This window comes from Meriones unguiculatus, chromosome 9 (genome assembly GCF_030254825.1).
Source record: "Meriones unguiculatus strain TT.TT164.6M chromosome 9, Bangor_MerUng_6.1, whole genome shotgun sequence".
NCBI lineage: Eukaryota > Metazoa > Chordata > Mammalia > Rodentia > Muridae > Meriones > Meriones unguiculatus.
Genome location: NC_083357.1, coordinates 70,191,186 through 70,208,830, shown reverse-complemented (window position 1 = coordinate 70,208,830; position 17,645 = coordinate 70,191,186). Strand labels below are relative to the sequence as shown.

General features: G+C 38.0%; 1 protein-coding gene across 1 annotated transcript in view; it reads right to left on the bottom strand.

Moving 5' to 3' along the window:
• Nucleotides 1-9,500: 9,500 nt before the first annotated feature.
• Nucleotides 9,501-17,645, bottom strand: part of Sucla2 (succinate-CoA ligase ADP-forming subunit beta) — a 33,052-nt gene continuing 24,907 nt past the window's right edge. Inside the window, exons 7-11 of the mRNA XM_021645597.2 lie at nucleotides 14,304-14,465; nucleotides 14,070-14,212; nucleotides 12,377-12,497; nucleotides 11,378-11,466; nucleotides 9,501-9,904 (exon numbers count right to left, since the gene is read on the bottom strand). Of these exons, the coding sequence (XP_021501272.1) occupies nucleotides 9,830-9,904; nucleotides 11,378-11,466; nucleotides 12,377-12,497; nucleotides 14,070-14,212; nucleotides 14,304-14,465 (590 nt within the window). The 3' untranslated portion in view covers nucleotides 9,501-9,829. The remainder of the gene's footprint in view (nucleotides 9,905-11,377; nucleotides 11,467-12,376; nucleotides 12,498-14,069; nucleotides 14,213-14,303; nucleotides 14,466-17,645) is intronic.

The window sequence follows — 17,645 nt, the reverse complement described above, 5'->3', positions numbered from 1 at the left end:
CAACCCAAAAGCTACGAATATCATCCAGTGATATCTAAAACATAGCAAGATTTCCTTACGCTGCTCTAATCCAGCCTGTTGCACCAACGACAAGTGCCTGGTGACTTCTCTGTTCTGTAACTATGTAATGAAACTGCATCCACATTGGATCATGGAACAACATATTTGGCTCAAAAACAAACCATCTCATTCCCCTGTGGGGCAAGGGCTGTTTTATATGGACAGATGAACAAATGTTTGTGTTCACTGACCAGAGCCACAAACATATGCTCCACCTTCCGCTTGCTGTCTTCTGTTAATGTACTAGCTGTGACGAGGCTCTGGGGCTTCATGATTACAGCAATTGCTAGAGATTTACAAACCTGAGTTGCATGAGGCTGAGCAGAAGCTCCTCCCCTTTACTGAGTATTCACTTACAGCTGATTTGCACTTCCGGTGCATACAAGATCACCAACTGTGATGGTGCTATTCTTGGCTCCACTGAAAACACGACATGTGGACTGATGACGGTCCATGAGTAGCAGAGCCCAATTTTAAAAGGCATTTGTATGGTGTTGGATCAAAATTAAGTTTTGATTCTTTTATTAATAATAGCTATATTATTAAGACTGATTATTTTAAAAATTTTGTTTTTTGGTAATGACTTTTGTTGTATTCTATCAAAGAACCGGGTCATGACAGATTAAAAATTAAAGTTCTAATTTTTTTGAAAAGTTATCATTCAAACTGGTTTACAAAACTTACCCAGAGCAGCACTGGCTATGACAGTATACTGCTTCATATAAAAATGCCAGAATGCTTTTCAGCTTGGAACAACATTAAAGTCCTTATGGATGCTCTGTGACACGATTCCTGGAGCAACATGAAGAAAGGTCTACTCACCCCAGATCACGAACTGCTGACAGACCAAAGTGAAGATGACATCCAATTCAACTTGGTGACCCACCAAGCTTTACTGGGGTTACGTACACCTGGAGTGCATCAAACAGCCTGAGGCAGCTCACAAGTGGGAGTGTCCTTGCCTGGCAGTTCAGCTGGCCTGAGGCTCTTCTAGGCAGCCTGGCTGACCAGAGACTCCCTGCAGTCATTACTGCTCACACATTCTAGTGAATCTGGTCAGTTTCAGGGGCTCCTGAACCCTCTGAATTGTTTACTCCGAGCTTAAGGAGCTTCGCCAGGAATGTTTAATCTCCCTTTAGAACAGTAGTTCTTAGAACCTTCCTAATGCTCCTGCTTTAATACAGTTCCTCATGTTGTGATATCCACCAACCATAAAAACTGCTTTCGTTGCTTCTCAATAACTGTAGTTTTGCCATTGTTATGAAACATAATGTATATGCCATGCAGGATCTCTAATATGTAACCCACAGGTTGAGAATTCCTGCCTTAGAGCATCCTGTGTCTTGCTTCCAAGATGAAAGATTTTTACCGCTTTACCGCAGAAGAAAACTGCTATGCAAACTGGATGGCTCAGCTTGCTTCTCTTTCTTGCAGTTTCATCCACTAGCTATGCTCTCTTCAGGACACTGAGAATTCCAACAAAGAAATAGAAATACTAAAACATAAGTTGAAATGCTGGGGGAAAAAAACATAACCCCCTCCCCCCAAAAAACAAATCCTATGGGAAGTCTCAGCAACAGAATGGGCCAACAGGAACAAAGACCGAGCTTGAAGACAATGCAGAGGAACTGAATGTCTAACAGGAGCAGAGAATAATATTAAGGTACCAGCAGAAATATCAAGATACAGCTGACACTCTGAAGAGACCAATCTATGGATGGGGCAGAGAAGACCCATCCTAAAGGCATGGACTCATTTTAAAGAGAATTGTAACAAAAAAAAATTTTGAACAGAGTTAGGAAGGAGGTGCCAGTCCAGATCTAGGAGTCATTGGGACACCCAGCAGACCAAAGCAGAGGAGAGCTCCCTTTATCGTATTATAGTCAAAGCACTAAATATACAGAGCTATGAAAGTATATTGAAAGCTGCAAGAAAGAAACACCAAATCACATATAAAAGCAGGGCCATCAGAATAACAGCCTGTTCCACAACAGAAACTTTAAAAGCTAAAAGGGCTTGTAATGATGGATTTCACACTCTAAAAGACAACAGCTGCCAAGCCTGACTGCTATGCCCAGCAAAGCCATCTGTCATAACTGAAGGAAAAATAAAAACTTTTCATGATAAGAACAGACTAAAAGAATATGACCACTAAGCCAGCTCTACAGAGGTATTTGAAGGAATCCTTCAGACCAGGGGGAAAAACATACATTAGGCCACAAGAATCAATGAACTACGCTGAAATAATATTGTTAAGTGAGGAATAGTTAAGAGGGGAGAAAAAAACTACAAAATCAACAAATGACAGCAATCCAATATACTTTTCAGTAACAAGTGAGCATTAATGATCTCAATACCACCATCAGAAGATATGAGTAGTATGGTAGTTCATCTTGGTGGTCAACTTGATTATGAACTAATCCACAAGAGAAAGTTACAGCTCACCATACTGAGCCAACCTGGAGTCTAGGAGCCCTTTATTTTGGGGTGGTAACTGAGAGCAGGCTAGTGCCTCGTAGACTCTTGGTTCTAGGGTTAGTACAGCATTTTTAAAGCCCAAACCACACAGACCACACAACTTTGGATGAGGGGCAGAGGTTCCTTCCAACATCGGTTTCAGAAGAACACAGCAGTTATTCAGACCTGACAATTAAATTTGATTTATACCTTCATCAGTTATTTCGGTTTCCATTTAGCTGCTCCAGTGTTATGCTGGTTACTGCCCCTGGACCTTAGTCAGGGTCATGGAAATCCCTAATATGTTGACAAGGTAAATGTGGCTTTGGGTGGGTGGGTAGAACGCTGAAAAATGGAATCAAGACCTTAGTTACCTTCAACTACACCTGGAATCAACTAAAACACAAGTAACTGAGCACAACTGTTGAGCGTTTTCTTGACTGGATCATTTAGGGTGAGAAAACCCACCCTAAATTTTGGTCACACATTCCAATGGAAGCTCGCATAAAAGGATTTTAGAAGGAAGCATTTTGGTTTTTGCTTTCTGCCTGCTTGCCTTCACTCTTGCTGGCAAATTTAAATTCATCTATCCTGCTGCTAGGACATTCTTTCACTGATATTATAACCTAATTCTTCAGGACACCAACACAGGCCCAAAGAGCAGCTAAGACACACAGATAGCCTCACAGACTGAACAACTACCAGATTCTTGACCTTTTTGTTTGGAGACAGCCATTATTGGACTAGGCAGACCACAGCCTGTGAGCCACTCTACTAAAGCCATCACTACACATTACACTCATTTTGTATGTATGTATGTATGTATGTATGTATCTGTCTGTCTATCTATCTATCCATTCCTTTAGTTATAGAATTCTAATATAAGTAGATGAGATTAAAAGAACGAACTATGTGTTGCCTCTGAGGTGCACATCTCACCAGAAAAGACATACACTACTTTAGAGTGAAAAAATATAAAAATGTGTTCCAAGCAAGTAGACAGGTGTTACTGTGTGAACATTCAACCAAACCAAAACTATGAACCAAAACTCCCGAGGAAAGATAAGAAGACTATCTCATACCAATGAAGGGAACAATCCATCAAGATGACATTAAGGTTCTAAACATACACGGACCAAGTGCAAAAATAACCAAGCTCAAAAAACAAATACTACCAGACTTAAAAATTATAGACTAACCCTGGTACAGTAATGGGAGCTGACTTCAATATGTCATCTCATCAGTCATCCTTATCAAAAAGAGAAATCTAAGCCAAGCATGGTGGTGCATGCCTGTAATCCCAGAACTCTGGGAGGCAGAGGCAGGTGGATCTCTGCGAGTTCAAGTCCAGCCTGGTCTACAAAGTGAGTCCAGGATAGCCAAGGCTATTATTCAGAGATACCCTGTCTCTGAATAATAAGAGAAATCTTGGTTAATCCGAGTTAAATTACATTACATTTCTACAGAATATCCCATCCAAATATGCAGAATATACATTTTTCTCAGCAGCCCATATAACTTTCTATAAAATAGACCATATATTAGGATACAAAGCAAGTCTTAACAAATAACAAAATTTTAAAAATACCTTGTAATCTATCTGATCACAATGGAGTAAAACTTCAAAGCAAGAGAAACCTTAGTGCACACACAAAGTCATGGAGATTAAAGGTACTACCCATTGGAGGACTGGTCCTTAAAGAGATAAAAAAGAAAATATAAACACTCCTAGACGAAAAGGAAAATATAAAATAACCTTTGCGTGCAATGCACTGAAACAGACCTAGGGGAAGACTTATTTTGGCTCTAAGTGCATACATACATTAGGAAAGCAGAGAACTCCAGAAGAACATAATGACTATAGTGGTTGGAAGGTGAAATGTTCCTCATAGGCTCCCATATCTGAGCACTAGGTCTCCAGCTGATAGCACTGTTTAGGACTTGTTATGGACTTGTTAGGAGGTGGAGCCTTCCCTAGGAATATGTCACTGAGAGTGGGCTTTGAATTTACAGCCTACTTCTTGTTCTTTCTCTGCTTCCTGCTCCAGCCACCTGCTGCCATGCCTTCCTCGCCTTATGGACATCCTGCTCTGGAACGGTAAGCCAAAATGAATTCTTCCTTCTATAAGCTGCTTTTGGTCACTGAAAACTAACAAATACAATGGTTAACCTTAAGCCCATGGAAAAAGAAGGTGAACTCCCAAACCATGAAACAGAAAGAACTCCCTAGGATCAAGGTAGAAATTAATGATATACAAACAAAATAACAATACAAAGAATCAATGAAGCAAAGTTTTTTTAAAACGGAAATGATACACAAACTTTTAGCCAAACTAAACAGAAAGAGAAGGCTCAGCCTATTAAGATAAATGGGAGCCATACAAGACACCAGTGAAATTCAGAAAGCCATCAGATCTTACCTAAAAAAAAAAGGATCCATTACACTAAATTGGGAAAATCTCAAAGGAGATGAATTTCTAGATTTGTATGATCTAACAAAATTAGACTAAGAAAAACTTTTAAATAGGTCTATAACAAACAATGAGATTGAAACCATAATTAAAAATCTCTCAACTAAAACTAAAGTCCAGGCTCAGATATATTCACTGGTAAATTTTACCAGATCTTCAAGGATCCTCAGACTATTACCAAACATTTTTTTATAAAACTAGTATCATCCTATTAACCAACAAACAAAAAGACTTATAGACCAACTTCCCTGAGAAGCAGACACAAAAATTCTCAAAACACATCAAAAGATCATTTACCACGATCAAGTTGGCTTTATTCTAGAAATGCAGATGGTTGATATGCATGAATCAATGCTCTAAATTATATGAATTGTCTAAGGAACAGAAATCACATCCATCTCAGTTGATGTAGAAAAGACTTTTGACAAAATCCAACACTGCTTCATGTAAAAAGCCCTGAAGAACCTCAAACAGAAGGAACATGCTTCAATATAATGAAGCTTTATATAACAAACTTATAGTCAACATTATATTAAATAGAAGCAGTGGTTCTCAACCTTCCTAAGAGCTGCAACCCTTCCATATGTTGTGGTGATCCCCAATCATAAAGTTATTTTCATTGCCTTTTCATAACTGTACTTTTGCTACTGTTATGAACTGTAATATAAATATCTGTGTTTTCCAATGGTCTTAAGTGACCTCTGTGAAAGGTATTCAACCCCCATATATATTGCAACCTATAGGTTGAGAACTGCTGGACTAGAGGAAAACTCAAAAGCATTTTTTACTACAATCAGGAACAAGACAAAGGGCCCACTCTCTCCACTATTATTCAATATAGTACTGGAAGTCCCAGCTAGCGCACTGAGAACACTTAAAATGAATACAACAAATAGAAAAAGACAAAACCAACATATCTCTATTTACTGAAGTGAGTCTAAATGGGAAACTGTGGAGTCTACTAGAGAACTCTCAGAATGGATAAACACTTTCAGCAAGTAGGCAGGATATATAATTAACATACAAAAATCAACAGCTTCCTGTATATCAAGGACAAACAAACTGAGAAAAAAAAAATCAGGGAAACAATTCTATTCACAATTACCAAAACACAAACCAGTAAACATGGGAGAAAGACCTCTTCAACGAACACTTTCAAATCCTAAAAAACTAAGGAAGACACTAGAAGATGGAAAGATGATAGGATTAATAGTGTCATAATGGCCATTTTGCCAAAAAACAATCTGCAGATTCAGTGCAACCACAATTCTAGAGACCTTCTCCACAGGAAAAGAAAAAGTAAACACAAAACAACCTTATAATTCACATGGAAGCACTAAAGTCTCTAGATAACCAAAGAAATCTTAAACAAAATAGTGCTAACGATATCCATTATCTGATGTAGGTTTACATTTTTCAAATATCTACTTTACTTAAGGTTTTTTTTTTTTTAAGATTTATTTTTATTATGTATACAGTGTTCTGCCCTCATGTACACCTGCATGCCAGAAGATCTCATTATAGATGGTTGTGAGCCACCATGTGGTTGCTGGGAATTGAACTCAGGACCTTTGGAAGAGCAGGCAGTGCTCTAAACCCCTAAGCCATCTCTCCAGTTCCTACTTAAGGTTCTTAAACGCTCTTCCAACTCCCTGCCCCAAGAACAATTCAGTAGAAATGGCTAGACTCCACTCAAATGGCACCCCCTCCCCCAAAGTACCAAAACTCCATGAAAGCAGCCCAAGGTCAAGTTCTCTGAAGCATTTCTGTCTTTGAAATCCATCGAAGGATGCAAACCATTGCAAAGAATAGCAATGCAAAAGCATGGAGATGCAAAAAACGTCTCACAGTTCTCAGAGTGCACACAAGGATGTTTTCCAGGTCACAAAACCACGCTCCTCACACAAGGTTGTTTTCAGCTGACCAATATCATGCAGCTTTTGACAGCGGCTGTTTTCTGAGGGGGCAAAACATCCCCATATCAGACACTTGAGACCCAAACAAAAAACAGTCACATGACACAACCGAGTTTTCAAAGAAACCAGAAACTTCTACTTCAATCTGATTTCAAATGTGCTACAAAGCCATAGTAAACAAACCAACAGACAAAGACCAGCATGGTCCTGTCACAAAGGCAGACACAAAGATAAGTGGAATAGAACTGAGGACCCAAATACAGAGAGTTCATGCACCCACAGCCACATGATTGTCTTTACAAAGATGACACAAGTACACACTGGAGAAAACAGCACCTGCCACAAATGGTGCTGGGGAAACTGGATACATGTAGAAGACTGAAACTAGATCCTAATCTCTCAACTTGCATAATGGATTAGAAACCTCAATGACAACAACTTCCCCTGCACCTGCTAGAAGCATAAGGCATCCACGTCATATCTCACAGGTAAGAACTTTCTGAAGAAGACTGACTGCACAGAAAACAAGGTGCATAAGGAAACAATCAACAGATGTTTTAATTTCATGAAGTCTCATGAAATTAAAAACGAGATATATGGCAAAGGAAATTGTTAAATGAAGAGGCAGCCCTAAGAATGTGAGACATCCTTGAGCCAGCTAGAAGTCTGACAAAGGATTAATGTATCTAGAGTATACAGAGAACTCAAGAAACTAAAAATCTAAAAATCAATCCAATTTGAAGGGGTGGGCAGCACAGACCTGAACAGAGTCTCAAAAAAGGTACAGATGGCTAATAGACTTTAAAAATGTTCGGCAGCAACTCACACAGTCAGTCATCAAGAAAATGCTAATTAAAACTACCTTGAGATTCTGCCTCACCTCACTCAGAACGGCTATCATCAAGAAAACAAATGCTTAACAAATGTTTAACCTGGAATGTCTTAAAAGTTAGAAAACCAGATGTGAGGAGACACCTTAATGGAGGAGACGGCAGAATACGTGGGATAAGAAACAGTCAGGGGACAAATAGTTAAATCAGGTATTGGGCAGGGTCAGGGAAGGGAGTGGTAAAGGTATTTAACCATGACTAAGGATGTAGTAAAAAGCCTTAGAGAAGAAACCTACTACTTTGTAAGATAACTATTAAATAAGTAAATGGTTGTTTTTCCCTTGAAACACGGTCTTTCTATGCAGCTCTGATATTCACTATGCAGCCCAGGCTGGCTCCAACTGACAGACTCTCCTGCATGAGTATAAATGTTAGACAGTGAAGCCAACTCACAGCTTCATTATCTCAGCTCTTATGTGTCACCACGGATACGCTAAGTGGTTCCAATCCTGGTACTCAGACACATGGCTTCATTATCCCAGCTCTTCAATGTCACTTTCCCCTCTTCAGGCCATTACTTTAGAGCCCAACTTCTAAATCAAACACTACTGTCTTACTTTTTCATTTTCAACTCTTTAAAATCAAACCTTAAATTTAATATTACAAACTTCTAAATCTTGCTTTTTTTCTTTTTAATACTATACATTACAGAATTCTGAAAATTGATTACCACATACTCCTCTCGCTCCTGTTTCCACAGAAAAGGGCATGATTCTCACTACAGTCCTTTACACTTGGCCCCACTGTTTAACATTTATACTCAGTATCTGAATTTTTCTCTAAAGACAATCATTTGCCAGAGAAACATGTCACCAAAATAAATATAAACAGCTTCAGTATGCTGCTTAAGCACTGTTTTTGTCTTTGCCTTGTTTTTGCTCTTCCCTTCTGACCATGGGCATCTGCTAAAAGTAATACAATCAGAGAGATTTAGTACTTACCAAATCAGTAGTCAAGTTTGCCTGGCACAGGAGGTTACAAATTCTATCCCCAAACTCAGCCATGCAAACACACTTAAAATGTGTTATATTCTCCCTGGACTCTACCTTAACTATAAACTAGAGATGTCAGCTGTTAAAATGACTTTGAAGTTACTAATGCATAGGGCTATAAAAAAGAAAGCATCTCCATACCACCCCAAATTCAAAGATACAATCATGCATGTGAAAGAATAACAAATATGTACCAGACAGTAGATCTGTGAACAGCAGAGTTCTACCAAATTCTCTATAGAAAGCTTTAGAGTATGTACTGTCATGTCCAGTTGTATAATCTATAACTCAGCTCATTAGACCTACTTAGTAAAATGATCATCTCCAACTATAACTTCAAAAGAAAAGAAAATACATTACTCCAAATTACATTGGGAAACTTTTATTAACTTAAATTGGCATTCTTAATTTTGCCCAAGTTGTTAATGTCTTTGATATCAACCTGCAGGTGTTTTTGCCACCACAGAATCATGAGGACTTGTAGTTGTCATTGTCCTGTAATGATTAAATTGATGTTTACTAATCAATACTTCTCTTAACTACTTAAAAGATACTCTGAGGAGTGCTTAAAAGTTCTGTGTGTAAATAATGACTGATACATTTAAGATCCTTTTGATGCTGAAGATAAATATTTCTTATATAAAACATTGTTTTAATATACCACTGTCCTAATGAGGCTGTTATTAGATGTATTTTCATACTAAAGAATAAAGCTTTATCTTTGTAATAAGTTTATTCATAGGACTCTTTTCAGTGAAGAACTTTGTATCCAACAACATAAAACAGGCATACTAAAAGTGACATTCTGTAAAGGAAGCAAAAAAAGATGGCTGCAAGAAATGAGACCAGCAGTTTGCATCATACATTCTTTGTATAGTCCATTCTGAGCAGCAGAATCAAATGCAGAGCAAATGCTTTCAAAGGGTGCCTATGTGGTGATTATATTCTCCACACATTGAAAAGAAAAGGGACAAAAGCAGAGACCACAGTATAATGAAGAGTTACAGCACAATAACACCCTCAGCCATCCACAAAGTTCTTGCTCAGATTGGCAACTGAAACTTCACATCCACGTGGGCTTCCTTGGCTAAGGTCACTATTTCAGAAAGCTTTACAACCTGAAAGAGAGAACAGGGTGTTTCTGTCTCTATCTTTATAACAAGGGGGACACAGATTATAAACCAAGGCAAAAGGAATACAGAATCTTTTCCATTTAAGACACTAGTGCAATTCTGACATCCTACAAGTCAAACTAGTGTTACAAGAACTGACGTTGGAAGATCGTTAAGTTTGACATTCTTCATGACCTATACTTCAAATAAATACGTCCTGATAAAGGTAAGTAACTAGATACATCTTAGACAAAAAACAATGAGTATTCTTGTAAGATAGACCACAATTCAAAGCACAACTAAATAAAACTTACTTTGAAAAAGCTTACAGGCTTAATTTATAATATTGGAATAAAAGTTTAGATATAAAAATTGCTGGTATTTTTTTTTGTGAGGTAACAATATTCAACAAAACTCAAGTACCCTGTATGATACCAGAATATCTGTTTCTATACAAAATGTCATAAAAATTACACACAATATTCAGCTTCTATCTCAGTAGAGTAGTTACAAAAATGTAGTCTGAGGTTAGAGGAATATGATACTAAATAAATATAAATGACTTTATAACACCTATCTCTTCATCAATACACATGGGAATTTTACCACCAGGAGAATTCTTGGGGGCTAAACAGCATTGTCAGAGAGTCAGTACTACAGACTAAACTTCCAGTTTAAGAGAAAAACAGAGGACAGAAGGGCATGTTAAATAGATGATCCCCAGGGTTGCAACCATTAAAAATCCAGACCAAGGGAGACTCTACAGGACCAGAACACAGTATTGACACATAAACTCCAAAGGACGACTGTTTTAAAACAGGAAAGCTACAGCTTAAGAAATGCAGTTGTATATTAGCAACTGCAGGGCAGTTTGGTCCCAAGTCTAAACAAAGACCCTAGATGGTATGAGATAACTGATGAACTTTCATAATCGGACTGCCAGTGTCCAACTTAAACAACAGTAAGACCTTTACATCATTATACTACTTCACCTTCCCACACAAGTGAGATGTAGAAAATGATGCACATGGGGATTTATTAATACATGAGAGAACAAATACGTAAGAACACAGATTAGACCAGACTGGGTATAAACTGGCCACTGTTTAAGATGGATGTATAGAGGTTCAGAAAGAGAATTTTTAAATTCTCCCTGCCTCCAAACTCTCCTGCACTGTCCAATTTGAACATCTCCCTCATGTATGCTGTTTTTATTAATAGTTTCCCATTTGCTGACCAGCTGTCTGGACCACTTTTCCTTTTGCCTGGGGTTGAGTACAACCTTCATGCCCCACTGCAAAACCCCGTCTTAGCAATATATGGATCTACTGCTCTCACTCCCCAGAATTAAGTTTCTGTATATGTAGGTTAAGCACTAACATTAACAGTTAACACTCAGCTGGTTCATTTTAGAATCTAAAGGTATATAGATCCTTTCCACACTACATATTTGACCTCAGCTCATCAGAGTCCACTTACCATTTTAGCAGCTTCATCCAAATCATCACAAGCAAGAATTTTAAGACCACTGTCTGTTATTAGTGCCTTAGCATCATCAACGCGTGTACCTAGAAATGATTTATGCAAATATAAGCAAATGACTTAAATACATATACAAAAGCATTTAAAATCTTTTCACACTATAAGAATTTCAGCACAGCAATTTCTATTATTTAACTTATTGTATTATTTACTTATTTTAAAAAATTATTATAAAAGCTTGGAACTACCTTGTGAAATATTTTACCACATCCATTGTAATACAAGCAAAATCAGAATCCCAGTTAAACCACAATAAAAACACAACACGTTACACAAAGCAAAACTTGGAGCATTTTCCCCTAATGTCCTAAATTCTTTAAAAATAATAATAATAATAATAACTTTGTGAGCCAGGTGCTACTTTAATCCTAGGCAGAAGCAGGTGGATCTCTGTGAGCTCAAGGTTAGCCTGGTCTACAAAGTGAGTTCCAGGACAGCCAGGGCTACACATAGAAGCCCTGTCTCAAAAACAAAAATAAAAACACCAATAACAACACAATCACATTGTGGTGGTATGAGGCTCACGTATTTGTACATTTGGTCCCCAGCTGCTGGCACTATTTGAGGAGGTTACAGAACTTTCAGGATAGAAAGCCTTGCTGGAGGAAGCACGGGCCTTAGTAGTTTACAGCCTTGTCTCACTTTCCTGTGTGTGAGACTGAGATGTGACCACCAGCTTCCTGCTCCTGCATGGTGCGTTTTCCACTGTTGTGGACATCCTGTCTTCTGGAACTGTAAGCCAAAATAAACTCTTCCTTATGTGCCTTTTACTGTGGTATTTTATCACAGCAACAAAAAAATAAGTTTTCAGCTTTTATACTTAGTACTTCCACTAAAAAATACAGCTGTTTGTAAAATTGTATTTTAAATGAACTATACTCCTTACAACTGTATCATTTAAACACTTAGAAAACAACTCATGTCTTTAGCACTCACCTTGTAGCCGTACCACAACAGGTACTTTAATTTCTAAATCCTTCACTGCCATGACTATTCCTTTTGCAATAACATCACATCTCATAATTCCTCCAAAAATGTTGACCAGAATAGACTGTACCTATCAATAAAGTAAACATTAAAGGAGTAAGTATCTGTCCTTTTCTCCCAAACCAGCAGACTAAAAAAACCAATTCCATGGAAACGTTTTCACATAAAGCCATTAGTTTCTTTTCTCTCTCCCCGTCCACCACCCACCGGCACACTCTTTCACTACTTTCAACCACTGGCTGTATTTGTTTTCTAATATATCTACTATATATTACAACAGAACCTTGTAATTCAGTCTACTTCTTCCCAGTCTCCCATGTCATCTCAGATCGTGTCCTACAGCAATGTCACAGGAAACACCTCCATTAGCATTAATCACCTACTAGTTTCTTCATTCCTCCCCATCAATATAACCAATTTTGGGTGCAAACCCTAGTCCTAATAGCTCTACAACTTTTTCTCCTCTGGGCCACAGCTTCTTTGGCTAATCACACCTCAATCCTTTACAAGCTGGCCTGGCTGGGCCTCTACAGCTCCTTTAGTAGCTCTTTCCCCTACTCTTCTTCACACTGTTGCCTACAGTCTTGGTTCTTTAAACTATCTCTCCTGGACATCAACCCACTCCTGATGCAATCTTACCTCTAGCACTTTGTTCTCTCTCTTTTCAACGGCTTTTTTACAACACTGAGGGAACAGGTTCTATTGTTTTCCTCATTTCCCTAATTCCTAAGGCCTCAGTTTTTCCCAGTATGCTGAGGACTTTCAAATGTATCTCCACTCATTGTAACAGGTAAACTCTCCTGGGACTGGAGAGACAGTTCAACAGCTATGAGTGACTGCTACTCTTGCAGAGGACCAGAGTTCAGTTCCCAGCACCCCCATTTGGCGGCTCCCATGCACCTGTAACTCCAGCTTCAGGAGATCCTCTTCTGGCTTCTTTGGGCACCCACATGCACATATACACACAGACACTAACACATACATACAAATGAATGAAAAAAAATAATGTTTTTAAAAGCATAACATATTTATAGCCAGTTGCTTACTAGACAGTCAGTACAACTCAAGCTCAGCACATCAGTTCCAAAATCCTTAACCATTGCCTCTGTAGTACAACAGGCACCAGCTCCCACTGTGCCTCATTTTAGCTGAATCCTTAGCAAAACAATACATGTAGTAAATAACTCTATTGGGTTCCAAGAAAAAGTTAAAAACTTTTAAATTCTATACACCTTCTGCAATTTCCTTTTTCCTAAAGGCTAATGCCAAAAAAATATTGTCAGCAATATCAACGACACTTATTAATGAACTAAGTATGCATGGGTACATATATTTTCACAATTCCAGGCTTTTGCAGTCAAATAATATCATCAAGATTATTGTCCTTCTGACTGGCTCCCACGCCAGTTCACCAGAGGCTTTTTAATAGTATATCTAATTTTATCAAATTTCTTCACTATTGGCTAAATTTCAACATAATTAATTCTTTCAAATGTTCTCTACCTTGTTTTCACTTAAGAGTTCAATTCCTCTTTTCAAACTTTTGTAGTTGAATTTTAATGTTGAACTAGCATAATGACAACTACCAAATGATCAAGTTACTCTCACTATTCAAGCTCTAACCCATAAGCCCCACCCTTACCTTTTTATCTGAAGTGATAAGCTTAAATGCTTCTGTTACTTGCTGGACCGTGGCACCTCCACCAACATCAAGAAAGTTGGCTGGAGTCCCTCCATGTAGTTTTATTATATCCATTGTGGCCATAGCCAAGCCAGCACCATTTACTATCAAGAGGGAAAAATGATTTATGTAAGAAACAGAGACAATGCAGTAAGCTGTGCACAGCCAATTTTAACATGAAAACATGTTGGGTACCTAGACAGCCTATGTTTCCATCCAGGCCAATGTAGTTAATATCGGCATTAGCTGCTTCTTTGTCCCTTTCGTCTTCCTGGGTCCAGTCCTGAAGATCAAAGATCTTCTTCTGGCGATAGGCTGAGTTTGAATCGAAATTGATCTTTGCATCCATGCACAACACTTAAGACGTAAAAATGAAGAAAGCAAACTTATTTTATGAATTTATTATATATTATATATTAACTTATTTCATAAAATGAACTATCCAATAACAAACACGGTTTAATATAAGGAAAAAAAGCACATTTTACTTTTATATTAATTCAAAGTATTACAATTTATGTTCACAATGAATTTAAACTGTTTCTTACATAAAAATAGGAATATAAAATACCCCAAAGTTTTTTTATATATTTATCCTAGCACCAAAGAACAAAAAAGAAAAATTCCTCAAGACATTACACATTTTTTTAAGCCTTCCATATTCCTATCACTGAAGGATACTGTCTTCAAGTAAATCCTAAATCCATTCCTCCTACTTTGCAAGTCAGTTAAATCCCATCGACTTGCAAAATAGTGTTAATACTGAAATTTTCTTCCTCACTCTTCTTTTCCTTAGCAGAAAAAAAACCCTAAAGACTTGAATGTTTGTGGAAGTCCACAAACAATGGCCCATGATGACTTTTGCCTATTTCTATTCTGACATGTGAACTAAGACTATGATTCACAGTTTTAAATGATTAAGAATAAGTAGAAAAGGGGAACAAAAATAATTCCAAAACCCAAGATGGTAAATGTTTGATAACGCACAAACTACTTTGGAACTGTCAACTTGCTGTGCTCCAATGCTCCTATCATTCACTCTTATAACCACTCCAATTAGCTTCTACCCGTGGCACTCAATCAAAAGTGTCCCCCTTTAGGTATTATGTACACCTAACCCAGAGCACAGCACACACAGCAGGGAAGTTCTATCACTGACCTACATCTCAACCCTTGGTTGTTTGAGACAGGGTCTGTTATGAATCCAACTCACACTTCTCCTCCAGCTTCCAAAGGAATTACCGGCATGTGCCACACAAACCAGCTCTCAAGATGGCTGCTTCTCTGACTTCATCATTCAGTAGCCATCCCTTTCTCAGTACAGGGTGTGAACACAGAAGCAGAAATTTGGCACAGGATTTAGAAGCTGAGAGATTTTCAACTTGAAGAGTAGTTGGGAAGTTAAAGTGATTCATAACTGTCTCTACATATCACATCCCTCATTGTCTGGGCTATGATCTCTTTGAGTTCAAGGCCAGCCTGGTCTACAAAGTCCAGGACAGCCAAGGTTACACAGAGAAACCCTGTCTGGGAGAGAGGAAGAAAGAAAGAAAAAGAGAAGTTGGCCTTCTTAATAAATTAAAAAACAAAAGAGAGACTGTATACCTGGAGAGATCACCAGGAAACGTCACTAAGTGAATAAAGATGCAAAATGCACATACTTTATGATCTTGAATTAAATAATTAATGACATGCTTCCTAGTGCTTTACTTAAAAATGAATAGTAGGGAAAAAATTAGGACAGAGAGGGAACCAATAAGGGCAGACGTTTTTTAAGGATGGGTAAATATACCTCAATTACATTGCTTTAATTTTTGAGTACTATTAAAAATTAATATGAAAATGCCCAGAAGTAACCAAAGTAGTAAGAAAACTGATTATGTTTGGGTACTCTAGCGAGGAAATCATGAGTTCACAGAAACTGTTACTTGATATGACAGAGTGTCCACAGATGTGACTAAGACGCACATGCTGGTCAGCACTTGGTCTCAGGCATTGTAAGCATTCTTACAAGAGAAAGGCAGAAGACTCTACTTACACACAGCAGAGAAAGAATCAATGTGGCACAAGGGCAGAGACTGAAATGAAGTGCCTATAGGCCAAGAAACACAACCAGGAAGGGGAGAGCACCGGAAACAATCCTTCAGGATAGCCTCTGAAAACACAGCCCTACCCACTAACCTATAACTATGAAGGGGAAAAATCATTTAAAGTTATGGTACTCTTTATCAGCCATAGAAAACTAACACTGGTAACAAAGAGCATAAACAGAAAACTCCAAGACAAAAAACATGCTCAAAAAAACATGAAAAATATACATTAGTAGAAATCAAAGAACTGATCAACTGAGACAAAACACCATTTCTTCCTCAGCAGCTTGACATTAAAACCGAGCATGTTAACACTAATGGCAAAATATGCAAGACTAACTCTGAAAATATATTAGAATAATGGAAAGAGAGGCATGGGAGGGAAAAATTACCTGGAAAACGAGATCTTAAAATGCTATTATCCCCCGCCCACCAAAAAGCAACATACTATTTGACCCACAAAACTTACCTTTAAAAATATCTATTAAAAACAATCACAGATGTAGTCAAAGATATAAAATAAGGTACAAGTCTTCTAGAAACAGCTTTTGAAAAAGATTTAACTTGAAAAGATTCTTCTGCATGATTGTAAGGGTCAGAGCGTGCAGAGCAAGGCCCAGTATGGAAGAGGGTTGAAGGAGCTGCGCAGAGACCGTCCTGGGGCTGCAGCACTTCTTCCCCACTGCACTGACATTTCCTGGCACAACTTTTCTCTAGTAAGTACACACTGTCCTAAATACACGTTTAAGTACACTAAGAAAAGACAACCTGAAAAGAATCAAACCCTGTTAAGAGGATGAAGGCATTCCCACAGCAGCGGACCGCAGCTGCTGCAGTTCAGCTAGAACAAACCCATGGGCTTATTTTCAGTGTTAACTGACCTCTCTTAAGATATCCGAACAGTACTACTACCAGATGCTTTACATGGGTAATTCCTCATCCTCTGAAAAAAGTTTAATTATATTCTGTTTCATAATTATGTTTATTATTAAGAGAGAATTTATTCACTCTTTATATTATCATATAAATGACTTAATAAAAGTTGGTTTCTTTGATAAATAACTGTAGGTATAAAGTAAAAAACAGTACTACAAATAATAAATACTTAATAAATAAATTATAGCAGTAAAAGCAGTTAATATAAAACAACAACAAAAAATTGGGGTAGAATAAAAAACAATATACATTAAAAAAAAAAAAGAGAAATTGGCCCATAGGGAGTGGCACTATTAGGAAGTGTGGCCTTATTGGAGTAGGTGTGGCCTACTTGGAGAAAGTGTGTCACTGTGGGGGCAGGCTTTGAGGTCCCCTCTGCTCAAGCTATGGCCTTTGTAGCACACAGTCTCCTGCTGCTGCCTGCAGATCCAGATGTAGAACTCTCAGCTCCTTCTCCAGCACCATGTCTGCTTGCATGCCACCATGATGATAATGGACTACACCTCTGAAA